This window comes from Apostichopus japonicus, chromosome 17 (genome assembly GCF_037975245.1).
Source record: "Apostichopus japonicus isolate 1M-3 chromosome 17, ASM3797524v1, whole genome shotgun sequence".
Classification (NCBI taxonomy): domain Eukaryota; kingdom Metazoa; phylum Echinodermata; class Holothuroidea; order Aspidochirotida; family Stichopodidae; genus Apostichopus; species Apostichopus japonicus.
This window is the reverse complement of record NC_092577.1, coordinates 14,948,020-14,975,410: the sequence shown is the minus strand read 5'-3', so window position 1 is coordinate 14,975,410 and position 27,391 is coordinate 14,948,020. Positions and strand designations below refer to the sequence as shown.

Here is a 27,391-nt window from a genome sequence, read left to right as displayed (position 1 = left end):
CAACAGTTTTTAGAGTGTATAGAAACCAAAAGCACTCGGGTGGATTGATATAGATACTATGAGGAGTACGCCACACATTTCCGTGTAAGTAAAAATCCAGACTCGTAATGGCCAAAAGTGGACAATTTGCCGTATTTTTAGTCTTTGCAGCCTTACCGGTATTATATTTCTATTTCAAGTCCCCGCTCAAGATTTTTCATAAAATCGGTAGTTATGAGGAGAGAAGCCTTCCTTCTATCCGTGATTTTTCGCGGAATGGACATCTGTTTTCGGTAAGTAAAACAAAGCCTCCTGACTTGAGCATTACCTATTGTAGGCCTAGGCTAGTCTTTGTCATGCAGGGGAATTGTTAACGTAGAGTTGCGTCTTAATTTTTAATTCCTGTTAAGCCTTTCAGTTTTTTGCAATGTTCACTTTTTAGGCTATGTAGCTAATGTTAGCCTTCTGGTAATGTCGTCTAGTTGCGGCAGCTCAAAAGGGCTCAGGCATAAATATTTAAACTGATACAGATGAGTTTTGGGTTTAGCTACTATAGCCATGTGCTTACTACAGTGGTATGAATAAATGCGTACAGTAATGCTATTAACCAACTAACGTTACGCCTGTACCATTGCACTGCTGTATACACATTTTGAATGCGCATTTACGTGATGGCTGCCTTTATCGTATGAAAGACACTACCTTAAACGAGTGAGTGTTCGACTGGATGGTGCATTCCGAGTAGATTCGAGTACTTGCTTTAATCCCATTCGACAACTAAAGGGTTTACGTATAGCATACCTTAATATTGTCTCCCTGCTGGGAGAGACTAGCTGTAAACTCGAGTTCTTGAGACTGGATCTAGTGAATAAACATGTGGATGTCCTTTGCTTGAATGAGACTAGGCTTTCACACCCAAATTTCCTCTGAAGAAGTAGCTATTGATGGTTATATCCTTTACCGCCATGATAGAAATCGTAGAGGTGGCGGTGTGGCGATGTATGTCTCTACACATCTACGCAGCATTCATAAAACTGATCTTGTGACAATTGGTATTGAAAATATATGGACTGAAATTTGCTTAACAAACACAAAGCCACTTTTTATTGGCTCTATTTAGCGTCCACCTTCTAAATGTGAGTATATACCGGTTTTGGTAATTCATTTAGGCAATGTTGTTGAATCAGCTAGTGATGGTGACGTGGTTATTACAGATGACTTTAATAAAGACTGTGGCATTGGAAAGTATGCCAACAGTTTCAATGGTTTAATGTGATAGATACTCCTACTCGAATCACTGACAAAAAGTCCTACTTGCATTGATCTGATCTTGATTTCGAACCAGAAAAAATTATATTCCTCGGGAAATGTATCGGTTGGGTATAGTGACCATAATCTTGTGAACATGTCGTATAAAGCTTGTCGGATTAAATGCAATCCTAAGATTAAAAAACTAGAACCTGTCGTAATTTGATTGATACTAGCTTCCAGACAGACCTTTCCAATGCCAAATAGGAAAGTATATAACAAACCACTAATCCTGAAACAGAATAAATTATATTCTATGCAAAAATATACTTTTATTCTTTGTAAGGAAAAAACAAATTCTCTAACAACAAAGTTCTATTCTGAGCGAAAAAAATATATTCTGTAATAAAAGTATATATATATATATATATATATATATATATATATATATATATATATATATATATATATATATATATATGCTGCACAAAGTACGGACCTCTGTAAGTGTCAACTGATATGTTTTGTTGTTCAGTAACTTCAGTGACCAGCCTATTCGTTATATTGGCCATATAAATATGTTGGCGTGTAAACAGCATAGTACCTACTACTTACACTAGGCTTAGACTTAGCACTTTCATTCGCTCTTCTCTAACCACAGTTTTTACATTTAGACTATGGGGCATGTGGCCAAAACAGCTTTGTAAATTAATTCTTGCAGTCATCTCCTGGGGACTACATGAAATGTGGCTTAAAATGTAGGTATTGTGTGTCCTTTCAATATCCCAACAGTTCCCACTCCCAGAAATGGGGCACTTTTGAGTAAATCCCACCTAAAAACAAAACACTAAAAAACAAGAATTCCTTTAAAAAGGACTGCGTGTCATGCAAGTGAAATATGGTATTACACTGTTTGTTCAGGGATTTGACATCCTACAATGACCCATATTGTTTTTAATAAGTAATGATATTGGAATTGGCATCTAATAAGGACGTGCATTCCATGAAGTGTTGAAACGAAACACCGTATAGTTGATGAAATTTCCCCAAAATAACAGATTTTTGCCATTTTATCACTTTATTATGACAAAAATGCATGTTTTTCTTTATAATTTGCAAGAATATTTTGCTTGTATCTCAGCTTATGCATGGCCGACCTTATTGTTTCTTTTGATATGACGGATCACATTTGACCTAATAGCAATTAGCATGATTAAAGAACCTTAGAATGATTCTTCATCTTCAAGGTGGCATACTCCTATTAGAGTCTATATCAATCGGCTCGATTGTTCTCCTTCAGGAAAAGTGCCAAAAAGCAGCGGGAGAACATCTTTTGTAAGGTCTGTAGTTGGAGGCATCTTTCATTTCAACATCTTTCACAGCTTTGCCAAAATACCGCCTTAGTGATGTCATTCTGTAAATCTGTTTCTCTCGAAGAATCTTTTGTTCGATGTAGTACTTGCAAAAAGCATCAAATGCTGTGGCATAGAGCTGTTCTTTTGGCTCAACATACTTCCTGGTTTGGTACCCTGTGTAGCTCCTGTAGCAACTTCTATGATAACGCAATTCGATTGCCACACAGTCACGATCACGAATTTGGAGAAGTATGCGGTCGTCCTTCTTGTCTTTAGCAGCTGCGGCTAGCTTGCCTCCATCAGGCTGTTCACAAAGCATCAACTGTTCTTTTCTTTTTCTCCTCTGAGCTTCTGTATATGAGTTTTCATAGCGGCAACAGAAGATGCAAATCTTTGGCAGGATGTGGGAAGGGACAGATGGCTCCTTCGTTACACCCGCAAGAGCTGAGCTAGATCGTAACACCCTCGGGGCTTGTTGCTTCATCACCAGTATCAATACTTGAAGTTGAAGGCTCCAATTCTGTAAAGGCACAAAAGAAAGAAAGAAAAATATGTGTGAATTTTCATTTTGTATTCTGTGTATAGGGAGATGATGGATATTTCAATGTAGCAATGAAAATAAAAAAAATATGTACACTAAAACACCTGAAAATCGGGCATAGCTCTGCCATCAACAGCTATTTAGAAAATGCCATATAAAATTAAAGATATATTTAAATATACAATTTTCAAGCCATTATAAAATTTAAGTTTGTATAATTTACACCAAAACACATACAAAATTGTGCATACATGTAGCTCCACCGTGTGACAGGTTTTTCAACAAAATCTTGTCTGAAACTACCATGGTGACATCTTTTTAGACAAAAACCATCAGAAAACTAAATATGAATAAATACATTTTATCAATGTAGCTATATCTTTAACCTTTACACCAAAAAAATTGGGCATTGCTCTGCCGTGCGTTGACTCTTTAAATGCAACATGATTTTTATGACCCAATAAAAAGACCTCAAAAATTGGGTATACATGTAAATCTGCTTTGCTTTAGCTTTTTTCAAGATGCAATATTGTTGTAACCCGAATAAAAAGATGGGCCTAGGTCAGCCGTGTCGGCTTTTTAGACAAAATAAAGCAGTCAGAAAACTAAGAAGAATATATTATTTCAATGTAGCAATAAATAACATATGTACACAAAAAACCAAAAAAGGGCATACATGTAGCTCCGCCGTGCGTTGGCTTTTTAGATGCAATATTATGAATTATTTTTATGAAGGTCTTGACCCAAGAGAAAGATCTGAAAATTGGGCATAGGTCTGCCGTGCGACAGCTTTTTAGACACAAACTGTCAGAAAACTATTTTGAATTGTTTTTATGAAGGTCTTGACACAAGAAAAAGATCCGCCTTGCGTTGGCTATTTAGATGCAACATATTTAATTTTAAATTATTTTTATGACCCAATATAAAAAGATCTGAAAAATTGGGCATAGGTCTGCCATGCGACAGCTTTATAGACACAAACCGTCAGAAAACCAAGTCTAAGTAGAATTATATTATAATAATTTCAATGTAGCACTAAATTTATCAATTAATATTTACACCAAAACATCTGAAAAATTGGGCATAGCTCTGACATGCATGATCATGCATTGGCTTTATATAATTTATGCAACATGATTTTTATGACCCAATACAAGGATCTAACCTAACAATATTTTACACCAAAACACATAAAGAAGTGGGATATATAGGTCTGCTAATTTATATTGGGTCATTATGACAGTTTTTTTTTTAAATTTAATGACATTAGCATTGCCATAGGCTAGCATGCACCACCAATACAACACAGTTGAACACACCATACAGCCAGTGCATTTCACCCTAGCCTAAGTGTAAGCAGTGAGTGAGTGAGTGAAAATTCTCCGTAAATGTCCATGTTTATATGACAAAAATAAAGAACCTACCTGATGTATGACTTGATTTGGCAGCTAGTAGTTGCTTCTCTTTGCTTATCTTTCCTCTCTTCTGCTTCGATGAGTCGGTAAAATAACGATAACAAGTGTTATGACATCCACCAAATTCTGGAATTGGCAAGCTTAACACACACGGGAACCACACACACGTACTCCTATGCTCTCGCAAAAAAAGCTGTTGCTATATCGGCTTGATTTCCGACCAAATCCTTCCAAATGTCCACACTTTTCAAGAATGTGGTCCACCTTGCTGTTGTAAACGGTTTAATATCTTCTAAAACATCAGCGCAGTGAGCAAAACACCTGTTTTTGGACGAATTCAGCGACTTTCCCGCATTGCAATCCATGTTTATGTCATGTTTTGCGGCAAGCGAAGCGTCTGTGTGTACCAGCTGAGACGTAAAATAGCCGTACCGAAGCACGCTAAAACAGCGACTCTGATTCGTCGATCGGCATAATTTTGATGTACAGGCAAATTATCGGACCAATCGCGTCAATGACAAGTCTTAGCAACCAGTGTCAAATGAAACTTGCGATCTGATTGGATATTTTCGTTTCTACAATCGGGTAATTTTAACAGAAATATATTTGCCATTTTAATTAATTTCTCAATAACGCCCCAATTCCCAGTGTGGGAAAACACAAAATTATTTTTTTTAAATAATATATCTAATTTTAAAATCATTTTCATGTAGTCCCAAAGTGATGACAACGAGACAACCGTCCAGAACGGCTCGCCCCACCGTCTAATTCTTTTGTTGCACTTCTACAAAGACTCTTTACATGAACGGAAACAAAGTGGAAGTGAAGAAAACAGCAATATCATGAATACACTGGTCAGTGGGGTAGGAAGGTACTTTTGAGTGGGGGGGGGGCTGAAGACTGACGGCCGGCCTGGGAGAGGGGTCTAAGGGGAGGGGGTGTCCCCCTCCACTTTGGATTTTTTTTGCATTTCCAGGTGGCCTCAGATGCAATTTGGTGCAATAGAGCACACTTCAACACCCACTCCATTTTGTAAACTTAATTTTGTATTTTCACCTGGCCTTAGATGCAATTTGGTGCTCCAAATGAGATTTTTTGCTCATTTGGAAATGAAAAAGGGGTTTTTTGACTTGCAAACCGGGGGCGGAATGATACTTCCGCCCTCCACATTTTTCACTGGGGGGGGGGGGGAGGCTAGCCTACGCCCTTGAAACTGGTCACTGAATTATCAAAGAATACTTGGGACACTTTAAGCATTGTAATCGGGTTTGAGTGTTTGTGTCTTCAGTTTTTCTCTCTCCTATAGGGTCCTTGATGGGGACTTGAGTGTCCCTCCTGATCCCTTTTTCTACTAATCTAAACTAAATTATCAAACATTATCTTTACATTACAAGGTTTTATCAAACATTAGTTCTGCCACACCTATCCTACTCTACAGCTATAGTTGGTCTGGTACATACAATGTTAACTTTGACCGCCTAAATATTCTCCAAAAGAGGGCTATACGTCACATTGCTAACGCCCCACCACTTGAACATACTAGTGGAATAAATTTAAGTCCCTAAAGTTATTTACTGAAAAGTTAATCCGTGAAATTTACGTCAGCAATTTCGAAGAACGGTTTATGAACTGTGGCTTGAGTGTATTATGTGCAACGCTATACGTACCAACTGGGCTCGGAAGGCTGTTTACGTACGATCGCGATGTGTACATAATATATAGGCAATCACCTGTGCGTGTACACTCGAGCGTATTTGCTGCGGAAATTGTAGAACTAACTTAGAGTCGCTTGTTTTGCCTATTTGCCTGCATAACGTCATTCACCTAATTGATGCGTTCGAACAGACATTTTCTCTGGAAAAGTATCGTTGTATCCTTCAGGAAACCTCTCTGAGAAGGTGCGGGAAAGTAGAAATATAATAAAACAATCGGCAGGTTTCCAGCAATGAAAGCTGTGTGTAATGTGATATGTACATGTTGTCACGTACATTCGGCAATGTATATTTTTATCGTAATGTTTGAGAATACAGATTCTTCTATACATCGGTACTAATGAGGAAGGCCATACCGTCGGTATGAATATGATCGCAATATAACGAATTTATCAGTATATTGCCGGACTTAAAAGTAGGTTTGCCATAGTCCACAGCAATATGTTTAGTTGGTAAATACATGATGTAGTTATGCACTAAGTTTGTAGTTTGTTTCTGATTGCTTACACAACTCTCTGGCAATAGTTAAAAAATAGCATCTGTTGTTTGTTAAAAGGTCTTAAAGATTTTGAGAATTTCATTTGTTAAAAGGTATTGGGAACCCAGTCAAAACCTCACTAAATGTTAGCTCAGCTGAAAGATGTCACAATAAACAAACAGTTACACAATTACAGTGATCGAACTGCTACCAAACTGTTACCAATTCTTAGCACTTGAAATTCTTAATACCTTGCAATTCAATAGTAAGTAAATTTTGTACTTTAATGGGGTCACGTTTGGGCGGACGGGACTCTTACGCTCATAAGTTGACCCCCAATCGTTTAGTGGAACGGTCTCACAAAAGGAAATGCACAGTACCTTTCTACTCTTGAAAGAATCAAGCAACATCTGATTGGCTTGTAAATATACAATGGGCACAACCATTTCATAATAAGGGTTGACTGATACTACAAGTTTCTACGGAGTTGCCAACTGATCTATACATTGCCGCGACCTCTCGGAGAACTAGCATAACAATAGTGCAACGCAAAGATAGAACAAATGTTCGATAGGCCAAGTATGCGTACCATTACCGTTACTTTCTCGTAAGTTAATTTGGCTGCAAAATATACTGTTAATGTTGTTTCTCAAACCACGTTGTGCGTACGCGGTTACTATTTTTGGGACCGGTTCCATCACTAAATTCCCAACCTCCCCTCTCCTCCCCACCCACCTCTCCACAAAACAACCAAATTACATAGACCATATCTCTATAATCACTCTCTCCGGGAAAAAAGTAATTCTCTCATACCATATCTCAAGAAGGGAATCATTTAAAAGTTACCCATTCCGAGTTGGTCAAACCCCTTGATATTTATTAAAGCCAAAGTCATTTGACGTTAACTGGCTTAAGTGTGAAAACGTTGTGGACACCATAGCTAAGAAAGTGTAACATTGACAAGTCTCCTACTTCCACGAGGTGTCGTTATGAGTATAAATGCACTAATTTTTGTGAATTGTCAAAATACATTAATTAAGGGTCGATAGTATCTGCAGAGGTCATTTAAACAAAAAAATTTCATAATATCTTTCAGGAAAATTTGCTCATACTCTGTTACGATTATGTCATTCAATAAACCTCAATACAGTTTTGCATTCTGCTTTAAAGATACTACAAAATGCAGCAGTGCAATTTAAGTATTCAAGAACACAACTTAGCTGTAATTATTGCCTCTCACGTATCAAATTTGTTTTAAACTTTTTGTCTTTGTTTGTTTCAATAATAAAATATACATTTATCTTTATGTCATGTTTTCAAAACAAATGCCTACAACTTTCTAACATTGTGACAAACTATGTCTGCTAAGAAGAAGAATAAGGTAAGGAAAAAAGGAAGATAGGAGTTGGTGAAAATGTTACCCGGCCTATGTCTTATATCTTTCACACAAATTTCTCTTGTAGAAGTTAAGCTGAGCCGTTGCTGCGCTTGTTTTAATTCCTGATGAAACAATTATGTTTTTTTTTTAATTTCTCTAGGATATTCACAGCTGCCATTGCTTAGCAAAGAAACCAGACCGCAGTCTTTTACCAGATAATAATAGAGGGGAAATACGTGGAAACCAAGAAAGATCTCTTTCCTTAACGACGGATGTCGCAAAGTCTGTGGTCGAAATTATGAACCCGCGGGTTTATTACCATGTTTGTGACACCCTGGCAATTAAAATCCAGTCACGAGCCAAACAAGGCACGTGGAAGACGTATGGCGGTGATTACTTTCGAGTGAAACTCTTCACTGATAAACCCTATTCTGCCATAGGTCCGGATTATTTCTTTGACTACGAAAATGGAACGTATTTAGCATTATTTACACTGAGGTGGCCTGGAACTGTGCGAGTTGATGCGATGCTTGTGCACCCAAGTGAGGCTGTCCAAATCCTGAACAGGACCCAGCAAGGTAGCGCAGCCACAGTCTTCACCTTCTATGGGACGTTTCAGACTACAGCACCAAACGGCACCGTTTATACTGAGGACGTTACTTGCGGGGTAGCTCCATTCAAGGTAAGTCAAGCTCGAATTGAAACGTTCTCTCATGATTTTACGTCTTGTTGTACATTCTTTATGTACAGTTACAGACAATGCTAAAAGTGATATAGAGTTTGGGTCTCCAATAGTAAGCTAACAGATTGGTATCAGACTGTTTGTAGAACAGGGGAAATTTGTATTCCCGAGGTCAGTATATATCACATAATGCAAATGTAATTCTATGCTCTATTCATATTGTTGATTTAAACTAAATCAAGCATGCGACAGTAATGTGGTTTTTATAGTTTGGACTGTCCAAATCATGGCATTTGGTACACTTGTTTAAGAATGGATCATGTACCTGATGATAAAGATGAAACCTTAGAATCCATCTTCTTCGGCGACCTCACCTCCCCCCCTTTGACACAATTGAGTTAAATGTTTAGCTCACTTAAATTGCTGTGTGTGTACTTATGGAGTTCAGTACGTCAAACGTTTCACATTTTCAGCAACTTTGCGTTTGTTTAGGATGCCGAAAAGCTCAGTAAACTTTGCGATCGTGCTGGCTAGTGCGCATTTACGGTTTTATGTGTGTGCGGGTATGGGGGGGGGGTGGGGCGAGGAGGAGGTATGTGTGTGTGTGGATGTGATGAATAGCTTCAAAACACGATATATCAACAACCACAAGTTTAATAAATGTCATACGTAGTAGAATGATGCAATCTGTTGAATAGATGTGCCCTATGTTTGTAGTTCTCACCTCATGAATATTAATGTGTGTGACGGGCTTACCATAAAATTCGTAAAATGTCAATATCTCTTCAACCGTATGTGAGTTAGTTTATAGTTGATATGGTGGTGTTACTCCGTAGAAAGTACATGGTCTTTGAAACAACAATTTTACATCAGTTAAGATTTATGCGAGGATGGGTTTAATTGGTAATCGTCAAAAACAGCTTGTAAAAACGACATCTCAAGAAACACAGGTGGAACCAATGGACATACTTGGTAGGTACATCCAACTTGGTGAGTACAAGAACCATTTGAAAGTTGAAGGGGTCAAATGTCATATGAGGTCGACATGTGTCAAAACCTGAAAACCTTTGAAACATGATAACTCATAAAGTAAAGCTCGTTCCATTTTGTAAATACTGTTTGGTAAAATTCAGTTCAGTTTGGTTTTTGTGAAGGGTCCTTATAGGACGTCAAGCATACATACAACCTTTCAGGAATTAAGATATGCTTCAGAGTTTTGTTTTCAACATCTGCTGAAATTTCTATATCAGTGCTGATAAAGCAACATTAATTACAGGCAGATGTATGTAACTGAAGGGTCAGCAGTTAAAGTCCACCTCCTTGGCAGTTTACCTGAAATATAATAAAGATATATTCTGGTGGACTGAAATTTATTGCTCCGTAAAAATGGACACAATTGTTGCAACTTCAGGTAACAAGACGCATCCATATCACATATCATGGCGACGGTATGGATCTGTCATATTTGGTAAAAAAAACCTTATTTGAATGTTTTTTCTTCTTCTTATCATAACCGCATAATTACAATTTTTTCTTCTCAAATGACTCAATGGCAGGAAGGGACAAACTTTGCGACTTCTATTGTGTATAATACACTTACTAAACGGTCTACAGTAACTCCTAAATTTTGTAGATTTGAAGTTTGAGTTCTGGAAACCACAAAATGTCTGTGGGAAATCTCTTTTCCGTCTAGACCGTATAAATTTGTCACATAGCAGAATCAACCAAAGACAACCAACCTGTATAGAGAATTAAATAGACTAGAGTTACATGAAACAGAAAGTAGACTCGCTAAACACTTCATTAGTCTTAGTTATAAAGCCAATCAAGTAAAAATAAACTAATAATATTTGCACTCTCTTCACAAATTTTAGTTTCGTCTTATCACTAAATCAGGTAGAAATATCTAAAGACTTTGCCTATTATCTGAAAATGTTTATAAACTATTATTAAATCCAAAGTGCAAGTACTCCTGTGAGTTTTCATACACTTTTATACACAATATCAGTCACAAGATATAAGAAGACAATTTCAAGAATTTTACTTGTTGGTACAGTTTCCTGGTTGGGAAAATCATGGTCAGTCGCAAATCTAAGATTGTGCCAAACTGTTTTACAGTCTCTTCATGTTAGATACTAGTTTGCTCAGAGCTCTTGTGGGCCTCACTAAAGGTATCTTCAGGAAAACAGTTTCTATGATAGATAGAAAGTCCTTTGATCATTTTGGGTGTGACAGGTTAAACACCCAAAATGAAGCCACAGATTAGTCAGACCAGCTGCAAGATCTGCTGATCTGCCAAACTTCTCTTCCTCAGCTGTTATCACCTTCCCAGAAACGAAGTGGTGAGATAGTGTGGTGATCCTGTCAATAACAGACAATAAACTAAATATCATCAGAGTTTCAAAAAAGTCACTCAACTATTGATTCAAATGAGCTGATCTATTTTATCTGACTTGTCATGTCACTGATTTGATACACTGTGTTATTTAAATGAGGATCATTGATGACGTCGACATGTATACTGTATCATACCACAATTTTAACAAACCTACTTCATGCAAAACAATTGCTACTGTTGACTTTTGTTCAAATATTACAAAAAACATAAAAAGAAAATCAATGAAGTATAGAGACAAGAACACCTTTTTGTGTGTGGTTCCTTGCATATTTAAATATTTTTGGTCTTTGATATTTTGTTATTTACAGGAAAATCAATAGGATTTATTTACCTACTATCCATGATGAATAACCATCATTCAGTTATCATCTACCATTAAATATGTTGCTAAGTTGATGCCAAGTTATTGTTATTTCATGTTTTGACCTACCTTTGACAATAGGGTCTACTCACTATGGGCTATCTACCCACCAAGTATGACACTGATTCATCATTATTGTGTTGAGTTATTGTGTAGAGCGTACGAAATAACGTTAATGATATAATGTGAAGCCTCACCCCCTCATTAATCTGCATGTCAAATTTGTACACACATCAAAATGTACCTACCAGAAACCAACAACCAAATATACAGTTTGAAACAAATGCAACTTGCAGTTGCAGAATTATTGCAATTTGTAGATTGTGACATTTTTCTCCATAAACTCATTAACCCACGCTATCCTTGGAGCACTTTGACAACTCTAAATATCAAGTCTGCATATTTTTACTTGCGTAACAGGTAAAATCCGTGTTTATCTGAAGAATAAGTGTGTAGAACAGCTTGTTCTTGCATTCATTGAGAGTAACATTGACTAATGTAATTCCTTGTTTTGTCGGTTACCACAACCATATTACTGAAGCTTCAGCTTATTAGGAATACAGCTGTTAGACGTATAGTTGGACACCAACATATTTAAGCACAATTTTTCCTGACTTAACTTTTTGCCCATAGAGCAGAAAGTCATTTTTCAGGCACTTCTTATCATTTACCATGCCCTTACTACTGGCTCTCCTTCTTATACAAAGGGGCTCTTGTATCCCCATCAACCATCTACATGTCTCCGTAGTTCAAATAAAAATCTTTTGGTCCTTCTCCTCTAACTATTACAAACTCAATCCTTCCCCTCTTCTCCTCTAACTACTGTAACTACTGTAAACTTAACTCGGCGTCAGTGTCTTTTCTTAATTTTCCCCCTACCATGCTACCTTATTCACTCCATCCCATAGTAATTAGAATACATCCCATAATAATAAGAATATATCCCATAATAATAGTACAAGGCAACTCACACATGACCACCTTAAACCAATTAAACACAAAGCTTGGTTCATTGAATCTTCATGATTTGGCCTTTGTCTCAACTTTCCCCCTCCTACTCTAGACCAGCTTGCCCTCCACTTCCTGGTATCTGAGGTCCAGTGACCAACCAGCTGTCAATTAATACTTAATACATAGTTTACCAGACACATTACTTAATTTATGGTGTCCTTTGGTACATTTAAAATAATCATCTATCACCAAAACATTCCTATCTAACCAAACAAAAGTGGAGCCACTAATATATTCCTTGAAAATAGGACCACGCAAAACAATTACTTAGCTTAAGAAAAGACAGGTCACACAGGGCCACCCGACCACAAACTGTTGCCATGTAGTAGTTAGCAATAAAAGTGAAAGTTAAGGGAACTCATAAATCTACCAACAAAAGGTTATTCATTGTCAAATGAATAAAAACAAAGAAACAAAAGAAAATGATCAAATGAATAAAAACAAAGATAAGAAAATGAAAGGAAATGATTAAATGGATAGAAACAAAAGGTGGAAAATAAAAGAAAATGATAACTATACAAAACATTAACCAGGTTATGGTCTGGTTACATAAACAACTTGCAACAACCGTTGTCCATGCGAATCGCTTTGTTAGCGTGTATACTCAGTATATCAGATCAATTTATCAAATAAGTTTAATATCATGAAAATATGGAACAGTTTGTGATTATACGAAAGTACCAAGCAAGAGGCTGCTCCGCTGCTGTCCTAATGTTTTGTTTTAATGTCTTGCATTTTGTTAATTTGTTCACATTTATATGGGAACACCTAATACGATATAAATGGTATATAAAGGGTTTTTCATGAGATGAGCAACACGGCCATCCACACACCAAGCGTAACAATGATCCATCATTTTCTTGTCGATTTAAAGTGTATCCAACATACATCGTCACAAAGACGTACATTCCCACCCCGCCCACCCCCACACGCAGGGATGAATAATATGGTTCCTTTGCTGGAACAAGGAACCAAAATGATTATGTGGAGAGGCAACTCACTGTGTTTACATGAATCAATCCTAATGTTTATATTGAAGTGAAACTGAAAACTGAAAATTTCGACATGTGATATCTCCACAATGGTAACAGTTAGTTTGTACCAGTAGATTCTGGTTTCAGTTTTCTTCAGATCAATAATTTTATAATTTAATTTTTATAATAGGAACTGTGAACATTTGCCTGACGAATTTCTAGATATCCCTTTAATTTGGTATCTAAAACGTCCCATAAACTAAACTGCATCATCTGCATATCATCAGTGATTATAAGAGTTGATCCACTTTGCAACACATATTCGTAGAGCATCCTATTACTATCATGCACAACTAAATTGCAAGAAATCTTGCCAAGCCGCCTCCAATTTCTTTGCATATTATGTCCTCCTTCGATAGCATTTTACCCAGGATCATAACGGCACATATAACTTATCATCTCTAGATGCATCATACATAACAATAACAAGGTGTAAAGTTACACTGTCACTGAGTGTAGTTTTTATAATATCTAATACAAAGAACAGCAGTAGTGTTGGGTGGTATCGAGAAATTGTGATACTGGTATTTCTAATGACAAAGAACATATAACACTGTAATAACCACATACTTGTAAGATTCCCCCTATTTACCTTTAAGTCATACATAAACAGCACATATGTTCTTGCTATAGTACAGTGTTATGTACTACAAGAATTCACAGAATGCGTTCTTGTAGGATTGTCGGCAATGATAATGCGATCTTGCGAAGTAACAAACTTGAACACTACAGCAATTCACCCATCACTTAAGTGTGCAGTATATCTGAAAGACCAACACACTGTTAGTGTTGGATCTAAGCTTATATAGGCGACTCCAACTATTTAGGGTCGAGCACTTAAACTTGTACTACTGTAGCCTACTTCTAAAGGAAATTTCATGCAAGGAACCACATACTCTATACAGCCATAAACCTTTTGCCAAACTAAATATATCGTGAATCGAACAATCAATTGAGTATATTGTTACTACTCTTATGGCAAAAAGTTTCCTATAGCGACATACTTTATGCAATTGTTTCCATTGTACGCGGCTACGTCAATTTAACCCATCAGTGCACAGTGCAATACTAGACCTCAGTTTTGTGTGTAATTATGCATTCCTCATATTATGATATTTAAACACACCGGTATGGCCACTAGCGTAACAAAGCAAGATGCGTCTACAGATTGGAAATTCAAATCCAAAAATAATCCTTCAACAAAGAGCAAAGCAAACTGTCTTTGTAGTCATTCTAGAGCACCACATATACTAGATCACTCTTATTAACCTAATGCAACATCTTAAGATGTTTTCAATCCATAGTCAACTGTGGTTATAATTAATAACAAGTTCTACTTGGACAGGCAGACTGAACTTTGTATCAATTCCAAATAGACAATAAAGTTACAAGGATTCAGTGGTGGACTTCTGTTGAACTACCATAATCTTTGGCCATTACCATAAACACTAGGGTATATCTACCTATTATGACAAAGAAACATCATATTACTTCGGGTTTATATATTTGAACAATGTTAACCTTCTATATAGTCAATAGTATTATTGAGATAGTGTGGCTGTACGATTTCACTAATATTAAACCAGACACAAATCTGGCAATGGTTCCGATTCCAGATGAATTCTTCAATGATTTGGCTGCTGAATAGGGCATGTCCACAAGTATCACAAATATCACTCTTCTAGCTGAAATACCATACAAACATAAATACTTTCATTCTACCAATATTATAAACCTTTTATAACTAATATGAGCTAAATCATGCTTTCTGCTACAAAGGTACAGTACTGACATGTGACATTTTTTACATGAATCCGAGTTCATTACGCCTATTCATGGGACACACAAGTAGACACCTATGCTACCACTCATGAATAATTAACGTGATGATAACATTTCCTACATCTGTATACTGTCATATCTTTAAACCAATTGAAGGCAAATCATGCTGATGGTTGCAAAGATATTGCGATTTTAAGAAATTTTCATTAATCCCGCCTCACATATTCATGTTGCGTGCACGTAAAAACAACATGGATCGTCTACTGCCCATGACCAACATATATCAAGTGTGATATCAATCCAACATGTAGTTCTTGAGATATCATGTCCACAGGCTCATGGTACACACAAATACATTACACACCCAGACTTGACTGCCAAGGTTCGGCATCGCAACCAAAAGTTCGTCATTTACCAAGCATGGTGTTCTTTCAAGTTTTAACTCATTGGGCAAGTTTCATGTGACTTAAGTCTCATGATCTTGATATCACACATTAATATCATCAGTTGTTTGCTTGAAAGTGATGGTAGTATATAAAGTAGTGCTTTTATTTTTTCTTAGATTACTACCGTTCTATCTTTTGCAACTATGTGATGCCATTTTCAACACATGGCTCTTTACAAAATAATGTCTTTTTACGTAAGGACGTCAGGAACAGAGATGGGCCTAAATGAAGTTCTGGCAAGGAATTTACAAAACGGAAGAGAGATCTTATTGTCAGTTTAGGGTGTGTAAATGTTTATTGAACGCCTTACAACAGTCTCTTTGTGTATTACATAACTTTTCTTAAGATATTTCTCTTTGCTTAGTATTATAACTATTGATATGATTTGTATATGATTTCCCGTTTTCTCTGTTATGCTCTGTAATTCATTGTAAAGTACACGCACATAATACAGACAAGTTAATGAGCATGGTGAACACAAAGGGATAGATGTAAGGGGATTAATAGACACGGGATGGAGATGTTTATCTTCTACCTCTCCCCTTCCCTGTTGGTTTCTTTCTTTTTTCTCACCATCCCTTGTCTACCCAGTGGAGTAACTACATGTACTGTATTTAAGTTGGTTACTGAGTATAAATGCATTTTACTCGGCATAATTGAATATTTTGTATTCATTTCTCCCTCATGTTTTTCAGTGTAAGTTCTTGACAAAACATGTTACAATCATGAAATGGCTGTCTAAATCAAAATGATAATTGGAGGTACTGTGAAAGGGATGTATAGGACCTCAACAAATGTCACACTGCGAAATATCCTTGGGCCATTTTTGCCCCCATATTTCCAGTGAAAAAAAGAGCTATAGGGGCCAAATTTAACCAGTCCGTAAGTGTTATAAAGTGTTCCTAGTATAAGAGACCAATACCACTCACCCTGGGATTGTATAAAATTTAGCATTTCACTTGCGTTTTACAAAATATGACCTTGACACATGCGCCAAAATTGTGATGTATAGTGAAACAATTTTTTATTTTTTTTTAAGTGCATGTAGCATAAAATAGACTTTGCTTCCTGGCCATAAGTGCAAATCCTTAACCTTACAAAATGAGTGGCATGTTCACTTTATATGTTATAAATACAAATGATATAGTAAAAAGATTCACACCTGATCTGCACATGACCCAACCAGTTTAAAAATACTAAATGTGACGATCATTCAGTAACATTCCAATTTTATTTTTTTTAAACGACAAAATGATAAGAAACTGGGATTGTTACAAATATCATATTTGCCGTGTGTTATGTCGAAACAAATTAAAGGTACGTGTATTTATATCATAATTGCTACTGGTACACAGTCTAATACAATAGGATATACAATTCAGGAGCGTACTATTGCAAGACTTTTAAATTAATGCTACAAACACAGTGCGGATGAATATCACTGACTTTTAACAAAATATATTTCCTGTGAAATAAATAAGTGAAAAGTGCCTGTGATTGCAAGTAAGCAATTAATAATTAACCTATATTGCATACTTTGAAGTGGCTTCTGTTGTCTTTCTGTTGGCTAGAGTTACGGTTTACAATACTGGAGATACAAGTATACTGTCTAAAGTTTCACAGTTAACCGCAAGCACAAGTCTATTCAGTATATATAGCATATGCATATAGCTTTTTTTAAAATACGGTAAAACGATATTTTCATTACAGCCTCCAATGTGCAACGTCAGTGCAAAACACACGCACGGCCCGTGGTTCTGCAAAAAACCTACCAATGAGCATCTCTCCTGTGACGATTGGGCTGTCGTTTTTATGAGCACGAAAGAATCCTCCGCCAAACTGCAGAAAACTCTCAGCAAAGCTGAATTGGCAGCATTCAAGAGGTGAGTATTTCATTGACTTCACACTGAGATTTACTACGCTCCTATCCCATAACTGTACTTCTCTCTATTCTACAACATTTGCACTTTCCAATCTGCCGTAGCTACATAATGACTGGAAATATTCCTACTCAGGGCTGCGCCCACTCTCTTCTGCTTCATATCATTGAAACCACATGATATGTTGTTGGATTTAGATCTGACCATTTTGTCTATTGAAGCGACCCGCATATAGCAGGGGTTGGAGATATTTCCGAATTAAAGATTCTGCGTCTCTACCTGGTAAGTCATCGACGAGGGTTGCAGGAGTGTTCTTGCGGGAGACAAGGACAACCATACCTGAGGCAAAAGACAAAAAACATCCTTTAATTGAGCAAAATGAAAGTATATTACATAAGAATCGTGATGCACGACTGTTAACATGAAAATAATCTACACAAAGCAACCTTCTAATACGCAAACTTCTTACACACAACCTTCTAACACACAACCTTCTCACACATAACCTTTTCACACATAACTTCTTAAACAACCTTCTTACACACAACATTTTACGCATAACTTCTTACACAACCTTCAAACACACAACCCTCTTACACACAACCCTCTTAAGCACAACCATCTTACACACAATCTTGTTACACAAATATTTTACATGCAAGGGGAAATTCTCCCAGACAATATAGTTGTACTGCAGGTAATTAGTTAAATCAAAGCAGTTAAGAGATTAAGCATTACGACTACTGTAATATCAATATTAAGGTAAATAGTCACATTCGTGATTATGTGAATAAAATAAATTTCTGGAAGGACCTATCGACTGTCAACTCACTTGGTAAGAGCTTATTCATCAATTATCCTCTCACGTTGCAAAAGGAGTAAGTATTATAGATACATTTAAATATATACTACCCAAGTGTTCTTCGTACTTTACATTACACCTAAATTTATACGCATGTTACTCTGGTCCGCGTGATTACAATGGTTTTCTTTTCAAAACACTAAATATATTGAAACATCAGGACATAATCAATCTTGGAGTTGCTTCCTTTACCAATCGAGAGTGCAAAAACTGGTAATAAAATTCTCTGTTAACATTTCCTGCTTTCTGTGTTCTTATCTGAAAGTTAAGTAATTTTCTCTTCATGAGGCCAGTGACACAACTCGAGTCCACATGTCTGAGGTTAACACTTTGTGATCCTTCATATATACTGTACACTCTGGGGTGAAGTGTGACGTATCGCTTTAGTTACAATCTGTCACCGCATTATCTCGTTTGTGTATCCAATATATTTTTTTACGGATGATGTTCTACATAATAAGCTTTATCCCCAGAGGGTACAGTACATAATATGAAGGATCACATAGTGTTAACCTCAGACATGTGTACTCGAGTTGTGTCACTGGCCTCATGAAGAGAAAAGTACTTAACTTTGAGATAAGAACACGGAAAGCAGGAAATGTTAACAGAGAATTTTATTGCCAGTTTTTGCCCTCTCAATTCTGTATGGATAATAATTGGGTGTTCAGAGTAGTTTATGGAAAGCTGCCTGGGACTGTCAGTAACTTCGGGGCAAGGAGACGTTCTTCGTTACCCCGCAAGTGGGTAATTAGAGCCATTGGTGTCTAGTCCAGAAAATGATTCAACATGAACAATTGAAAACGTCTCGTTAATCTCATGAATACGTAAATAACGTCTCGTTAATCTTGGTATATTCTCTATTCTACTTTCCTTAAACTAGCTGGTACTTATTAAATGTCTTAAATGTTAGATTTACCGCTTTTCATCATGAAGAAAAGGTAGGAGATTATGTTGAGACGCGTCATCTTCTGTTTTGAGGGTACCTTCATGACAATGTTTCAAAAAATCCAATATACTCAGGCTTGCAAAGAGAATGATTGTAGAAATGTTCCTTTCAAAAGTTTGCCATTATATGCACCTGCACATCGTCAAGACATTTCCACTGTATATCACAACTCTGTCAGAATTGACTTAAAATCCAGACATGTTGTAAAAATATTTAAATGAATACATTAGAGGGAATTGCCCATTACCTCCCAATCCTTAATCCCTAAAGAAGTTGACCTTTTTTAAAAGTTCGAACAGACAATTCAATTTGGATCATGAACAAATTTAACTCACTTGATCTACAAAAGTCAGATATGTCGAGTTTTGAGCAAATGATATTGCAAGGAATCACAAAGCCAACTGGCTCTCTGGTTTCTTCTTCTTTTTTTTTCAGCACGAAGACCAAGTTGAAAACTTTGTCACTACCATCCATCAATGTGAGAGGAGCAGCGCCTGATCCAGATGCATTGCCGACCTGTACTCTAGCTCCCGTGACGTCATCTGTTCAAACTAGAGGCTTCTACTACAACAACACATGGCAACCTTACCATTGCAGTCTCAAATCATTCAAGCCAAATGATATCCAGTCATGCATGACAAAGAAAACCATTCACATTTATGGAGATTCCACCGGAAGGCAAATGTATTATTACCTGCAAAAAAGTACAACCTGCGATAACATTGAAATTTCTGGGGAAAAACGCTGCGTAGGAAACGGTACAACTCTTCGCTATAAATTCCACGGTCCCCCGATAAGAGGGAGCGGAAAGCTAAATGCCAAAAAACTGAGGTATGTAGCAGAAGAAATAGATGACTTGGAAGGTGGGCCTGATGTCTTCATTATATTGTCTATCTGGGCCCACTTTGGGGTTCCAGATGGTACCTTCTACAGGGACCGACTAGAAGCAATTAAAAGTGCTGTTGGTAGACTTTGGCAGAGAAGTCCAGAGACTAAGGTGATAGTCAGAAGTGCTAACACCAGGGAACATTCCATCGGTGGGTTTATCCTTATATCCAGTGATTGGATAGCTTTACAAGGAGAGAAGACATTAAGAGATGTTTTCAGTCAGGATAGAAGGTTTTCATTTTTAGACGTGTGGGACATGACCCTCGTACAGAAATCAAAGGATAGTATTCACCCGTTAGATCCAACGCTCATTCAGATAATGAACCATTTACTAACTATGATGTGTTAACAAGTAAATAACCACACCCAGTTGGCCGGGATGCATAGTGCCTAAATATCACAGGTACTCCAAGTGTTACACCAAAGCATCCCAAATAAAGCAAGGCAAGGTCCATTTAAAACATGTCCAAAAGACCAGTCCTACCAAATCTCATCTAAACCATCTTAAAGAGACCTGTCAAATTACATCCTTAAAATATTCTCAAAGGCATGCTAATTCCCATCGAACCCACATCTCAAAAACAATGCCACATTCATTCCAAACATGTCAAAAAGACTTGTCAAGTTTTATTCAATTCAATGTCACAAAGACAAGGCAAGGTCAATTCAAAATATGTCAAAAAGACCAATCCTGTTTAGTGACACACTTAAAATATGTGTAAAAGCCATGTCAAGTCCAGTTGAACCCACATCAGGACGACCTGGCACATTCCATCTAAATCATGTCAAGATACCTACCAAGTCTCATCAAACTGATTTTAATTAAATTAAGAATATCTTAGCAGGTGTGCTGCTTTTGTTTCGTCTATAATCTGTTGCTAAAACAATCGTTCCATTGTTTATTTTGTGTCAGTTAAGTTAATCAACAGCCTCGTACTCGATTTATGCCAGCCCTTTAGGCAGTGTCATTGATGCTTTTGCCATCAACGTAATGGGATATGCAGATGACCACGGACTTAATAAGTCATTTATACCACAGCAATCTATTGAAGGAGATGTGATCTCAAATCTTGAAAGCTGCTATTCTGAAGTTCACCTTTGGATGAACTCAAACAAATTGAAACTCAATCCGGAAAACGGAGTTTATTTTCGGAAGTAAACAACAACTACAAAAATGCAACACTGATTCCATAGCTGTGAGTGGTAGCTTAGTAAAAAAATCGTCTTCAATCAAATAATTAGGAGTATATTGGGATGAAACACTATACTTCCGAGAACATATAACGGCTAAATGTAAAACTGCACTCTTTAACCTTAATTAATTAGGAGCATCCGTAAGTACTAAATCGTAGACATTCGCAAATCGCTCGCTTCATATCTTGTCCTATCTCACCTTGACTATTGAAATATATTATATGATGATCTTCCTGGTATCAAAAAGTTGCAACGTGTGCAGAACATATGCAAAGCTGGTTCTGGGTAAAGGCAAGTTTGATAGTGCTTCAGACTCTCTCTCTGCTCACTTCATCGGCTCCCAATCAAGGCTCGAAATTACTATAAAATTGCAACGTTTGTCTTCAAATATCTTCATGATAAGGCTCCTCCTTATTTAACAGAACTTATCACTCTTCGCAAAACTTGTCCAGGTTTACGTTCTTCATCTACTGAGTTGGGCATTGTCCTTGATATTCCAATAACTAAACGTAAAACATTTAAAGACAGATCGTTTCCAGTCGCAGCCACCATGACCTGAAATAGCTTACCTGGTTTTCTTCAAAATATTCATAGTTTTGAACGATTGAAGCGTGAATAAAAACTCACCTCTTTAAGAAAGCATTTTATTGAACTTCTTGTACTGTATTTACTTAATATTCCTATTATTATTTGTGTACACCGCCGCTGAATGCACTTTTTCTTTGTTGATATCGTGCGCTTTATAAGTTAGTTAACATAAACATTAACAGCCCTGTCAACAAGTTTACTTGCTACTGAATATGTAAAGTGACCAACATATTAGTACCAGTTGACCAGTGGCAAGAGTATATTTAGGATAAGGCAGGATATTGCCATCTCCTGATTTGGCAGATTGGTTACTACATTATACACCTGTTAATTCCTCCCTTAGTAGTGAAGGTTCTGCCTGTTAGTCAAATTTATTAGCAGAGCACACCTACCTGACAAGCAGTGAAGACTCACTTTTTGTAGCTTATCACTTATTACAATGTAGAAGAATTATGTGTGTCTTGTCAACAGCGTAATCCTATTTTGATCATTATTCCAGCACTCTGCTATAGGAACCTGTATAATAAGTAAAAGACTTTGTCTGGAGGCCAGTTTCACCATTATCAATATTCCTAACACCTTTAAGCCATAGAAAAGCTAATACGGTGTCCACGGTGTAGTTGGCTACATCGTTACACGTACACACAATGCCCACACAGTACAACGAAGATTAACGGATCTCATTATAATACTGCAAGCGTTTGTGTCCAACCTAGCCGGTGTAGCCACTGCTGTTGCGGGATGTTCTATAATTGCTCCTTTGAAGAAACTTCCTCCTACTATCCATCGTGATACTTGGAGGAAGCCAGAAGTGTTTTATTTGTGATTCTGCATAAAGGAAGTGTCCCTAAACTACTTAATTATTGCTTACCGCCGGATGGGAACACTTATGTAATATTGTACTGGGCGCAAACGGAACCCCTAGCCAGCACCAACAATCACAAGCAGGAACGAAACAGATAACCAAGAAATACATTCAGCTTATTATATACACGAACTATGTTTTGTTACATAACACTTAATTATTATCTGTTATCGAAGACCTTTTATAGTAAGTTAAGCACTAATGAAGTTAATTATTATGGTTGACTGAAGTGGCTAAACTATCGAATGGATCTATCTGACTTCAATCCCTTGCACTCTGTTGTCCAGTGTTGTTTATTTTGTTTCTGTGTCTCCTAGATAATGCTTGGTATTCAAACTTCCTGAGCATTAGGGTTTCTAAAGTCCAAGGTTAGTAAGAAGCTAAAAACAACCCTCAGTTCTTGATTTCCATTACATCATTTTGGTACATCGAGTAGGGCAAACTTAATGTTAAATTTATATCGGAAATTCAGTTTTACATACTCAGAGTGCAGTGAGCTACTGTCCTTTATATATATTTCATTTCTTATATTCCATTTTAACTGTGTTACTAGGGGAATTGTTGGTCATTGTAAGTGCACTACTTTGGTATCTGTTGGCATATTATTATGTGTAAAAGTAAGTTGGCTTGACGTTTCGATCCTAGCAGGATCTTTTATTGTTATATATGGCTTCTATTATGGCTAAAGGGTTATTATTATGGCTGAAGAAAATGCATCAAATCATGGCACCTTGTCCAGACTCTGCTCGTGGTTACTACACCTCACCTGTCCCTACAGTTTACATCCCAACAGATCATAGGATCTCTACCTTCAATGGAACAAATGTAACTAAAATAACCCATGTCTAGATGAATGGGTGTCCACATTGAAGGCCACTTTCTTTCCTCAATTTGAAAGAAGAGGCACTTCAGCTAAACGCAAACACGGCCGCAAACCCTGCAAACGGGGTAGTGGAAGCAGGCTTGGGGGACGTCAAGGCACCATCCCTGTAGTCTGACACATCAATCAGACCTGTTGGAATGAACAAGAATAGGTAAGAGCGCAAAGAGATGGAAGTTGCCTTTAGATCCATGCAGCAACAAATAATGGAACTGCAACAAACAATTGCAATACCACGAAGGCCAACTGACCAGTTCACGGAAGATGTAAGGCCTTTATGGTGGGTATGCTACATACCTGGTCATATAGGAAGAAACTGCCGTCGGAGGGACCCTCCATACCCCCTCCCGTAGCAATACGCACTTGGCAACACTTCAGAACAACTTCCTGCTCCTCATCAAAACAAAGAAAATCCACAGTTTCGAGTCAAACTGTGGAGGCTAGTACCTGTTAGGCTCAACAGTTCCATCTCAAGAGATTCGAGACGAGTTTATCGGGGGATAACAGATTATACAAACATTCTAATTGGAGGCTGTCCAGTGCGTTGTATAATTGATACCGGTTCACAAGTAACTACCTTGTCGCATGCATATTTCGGCACTAATTTGGCTTATATGTGTGGTAATTAAGTCAGATCCCCTTTCAATGGCTAAAACTGAAAGGAGCTAATCACTTCACAGGCCGTGTAGAATTAAATCTTAATATTGCAAGTGTTCAGATCGTTATCATAGCTTTAGTTGTTCCAAGTAATATATTCTTTAGTGATAGACGCCCATTGGATGTTGGACTACGTTAGTGGTCTGGTTTGTCGAATGCTTACAGAACCCCTCCCAGTGGAAGTTAACAATCTCCAAAAAGAAGCTAGGTCACTATCAACTGTACAAAATTAAACTACTCAGGTGAGAAGTACGAATGTTAGCATCAAAGATATTTTGCTTAGAAAGAGGACTGTCTTAGCTGAATCGTTTGGTGTTGATTTGCTTACAAGTTACAAATGAAATAACTGGTATTGTATTGACTAGTAGATGATACAAAAATTCAGGTTGATATCAAACAACATATATAAACAGTAATGATAATCCTCTTAGTAAACCCCACAATCAACTTCCTGTTCCAGTCAATGTCAATTTTAATCACCTGAGTTCCGAACAAGGATTTCACTTACTAACTTTCTACAGGAACATAAGGAAGTATTTTCTCAAGATGACAATGACTAATGATGCTCTTCCACCATTAGACATCAGGTTCTTACAGGAGAACATGCCCCAATACGAGTAAGAAATAGAATGGTGTGTGATTACGTGTAATTAGGGAAAGCCACAGTCCATGGGCGGCTCTCATTGTTTTGGTAAGAACAAAGTTTAAATGTTCAAAGCTTAAATGTTAAAGGTATTTCTATTTTAAATAACGAATTACAAATCCTCCAGTATGCTGATCATACTATTTTATTCCTTGATGGTTCTTATGAGTCATTGAGAAAGGTTATTCTTATCCTGAAAGATTTTGAACTGGTTTCTGGGCGTAAGATTCACTTTGATAAGTCTAGTGTTTTTCCACTAGGTCCTTTAATTACTCATAAACCACACTTTATTGACCATTATTTTTGTAGGTGGACTGATGGTCCAGTAATTGTTTTAGGTATTGTTATCTGCAATGATGGAGATGAAATTTTTCGGTTAAATTTCATGCCCAAGTCATTGAATTTGTGGTCATGTAGAGACCTTACTCCTATTGGTTAAATAATTTTGGTGAAACGTTTGCTTTATCTCAATTGGTGTATCTATTCCAATGCTTGCCAAATCCTCCCAATTATTTTATTAAGCTTGTGGATGATGTTTTGTATAACTTTATCTTGGCGGGAAAACCCGATAAAATCAAACGTACTGTTATGATTAATTCAATTTCAGAGGAAGGATTAAACGTTACTCATATAAGCAGTTTTATTAATGGTTTAAAATGTACATGGGTTAAGAGATATACTGAAACTATTGAGGATTATTGGAAAATGTATTTTCCCTATTATCTTAAAAAATTTGGTAAACAATTTCCTTTCAAGTGGTTAAGGGGGACAAAATTACAATACTTTCAATTTCGTTTTCTTCATCGTATACTTGGGACAAACCATCTTCTGAGTTTGATGGGTTTAATTAACAATTCACGATGTACTTTCTGTTGCCTAAAGGAGGAGACTATTGATCATTTGTTTTGGGAGTGTAAAATTATTTCTGATTTTGTTTTAGATGTTGAGCAACATATTTTTAATAGACAATTTATATTTTCCAAGTCGGGTATGTTTTTCGGCTATCAATATTATTGCAGCATTCGTTGAATTTTTTAATTTTTCATATCAAATACTATATATTCCAGAAGAAAGTAAATTTGAGCACTCCCAACGTTAACGAATTTTTGTATAAATTAAAATTTCTGTTACAATTTGAGAAACATTTAGATCATGGTAAACATCGAGGACCACTATCATACAATCTCCTAAAGACCCTTTTAGTAATTGTGCTATGCTCTATGAATATTGAATATTTGTAATCAAAAAGTAACTAAGTGTCATATATCTGTTTTATATAAGTTTGTTATTATGGCAAAGATTTGACAATAAATGATGGCTAAAAAAAGAATAAAAGATAGTGAAGCGATTCGAGAATCTAGTTGGATGGGGAGGAAGCTGTGAGTCATGCCACGCAAATGACAATGATGAAGAGTAGCACTTGGTTTATCCAATTTATTCAGTCCAAAAATAATAAAGTAATAATTGCCAACAAAGGAATCGAACAAAACAAACAGCCTCTGCAATGAGAAGAGAAAATTAGAAGTAAACAGTTGTCCAGATAGCCATGTATACATTACCCAACAGCCTACCATTGACGTGAAACTCCTCATTTGTATGAAAATAACAAAACAGCAGTTAATTAGTAAAGACAATCTTGCGATGAACAAACGACTATAGCAAACCTGCAATAGCTCATCTCTAGTGATGATAGCAAGATAATAATTGAGTAAGAGTAGAATGAATTGAAGAAAAGAATGAAGTTATTGGATCATCTATATTACATAAACCCGAAGAGGGTAAAAGCGAATCTCTTTGCGTACTATATTAACGTCATCCATAAAAATGACTATATCAGAATATGATAATATTTTCAGAAGTACCAATCTAGCACATAACTAGAAGTATGAACTTTAATTAACACCTTCAGTAACATGACGAAGAATGCAAATCAATGGTATGGCGTATATATATCCTTTCGCTCATGGCCAGATAAAATCATAACATAATAGTAAACAAAACAGCTAATATGTAACCTCTGGTCCCCGCATGAACAGTTATGACAATAAGGGAAAACCCTGCAAAATATCATGCATCACTTACCAGCCCAGTTAACTAACAACAGTGATCAGTAATCCTCACATCACCGGATCACGACTCAGCTCAAAGAACCTAAACCAGAAAATTAA

The 27,391-nt window shown here is 36.8% G+C and overlaps 1 protein-coding gene and 1 pseudogene across 1 annotated transcript; one reads left to right on the top strand and one right to left on the bottom strand.

Moving 5' to 3' along the window:
* The first annotated feature begins 53 nt into the window (after positions 1–53).
* On the top strand, positions 54–26,864 carry LOC139984885 (NXPE family member 3-like). The gene is made up of 4 exons (XM_071999008.1): positions 54–272; positions 8,267–8,788; positions 17,531–17,703; positions 19,944–26,864. The coding sequence occupies exons 1-4, from the start codon at positions 108–110 to the stop codon at positions 20,743–20,745; spliced, it is 1,662 nt and encodes a 553-aa protein (XP_071855109.1). The 5' UTR covers positions 54–107; the 3' UTR covers positions 20,746–26,864.
* Positions 2,125–5,301, bottom strand: LOC139985197 (uncharacterized; annotated as a pseudogene).
* Positions 26,865–27,391: the final 527 nt, after the last annotated feature.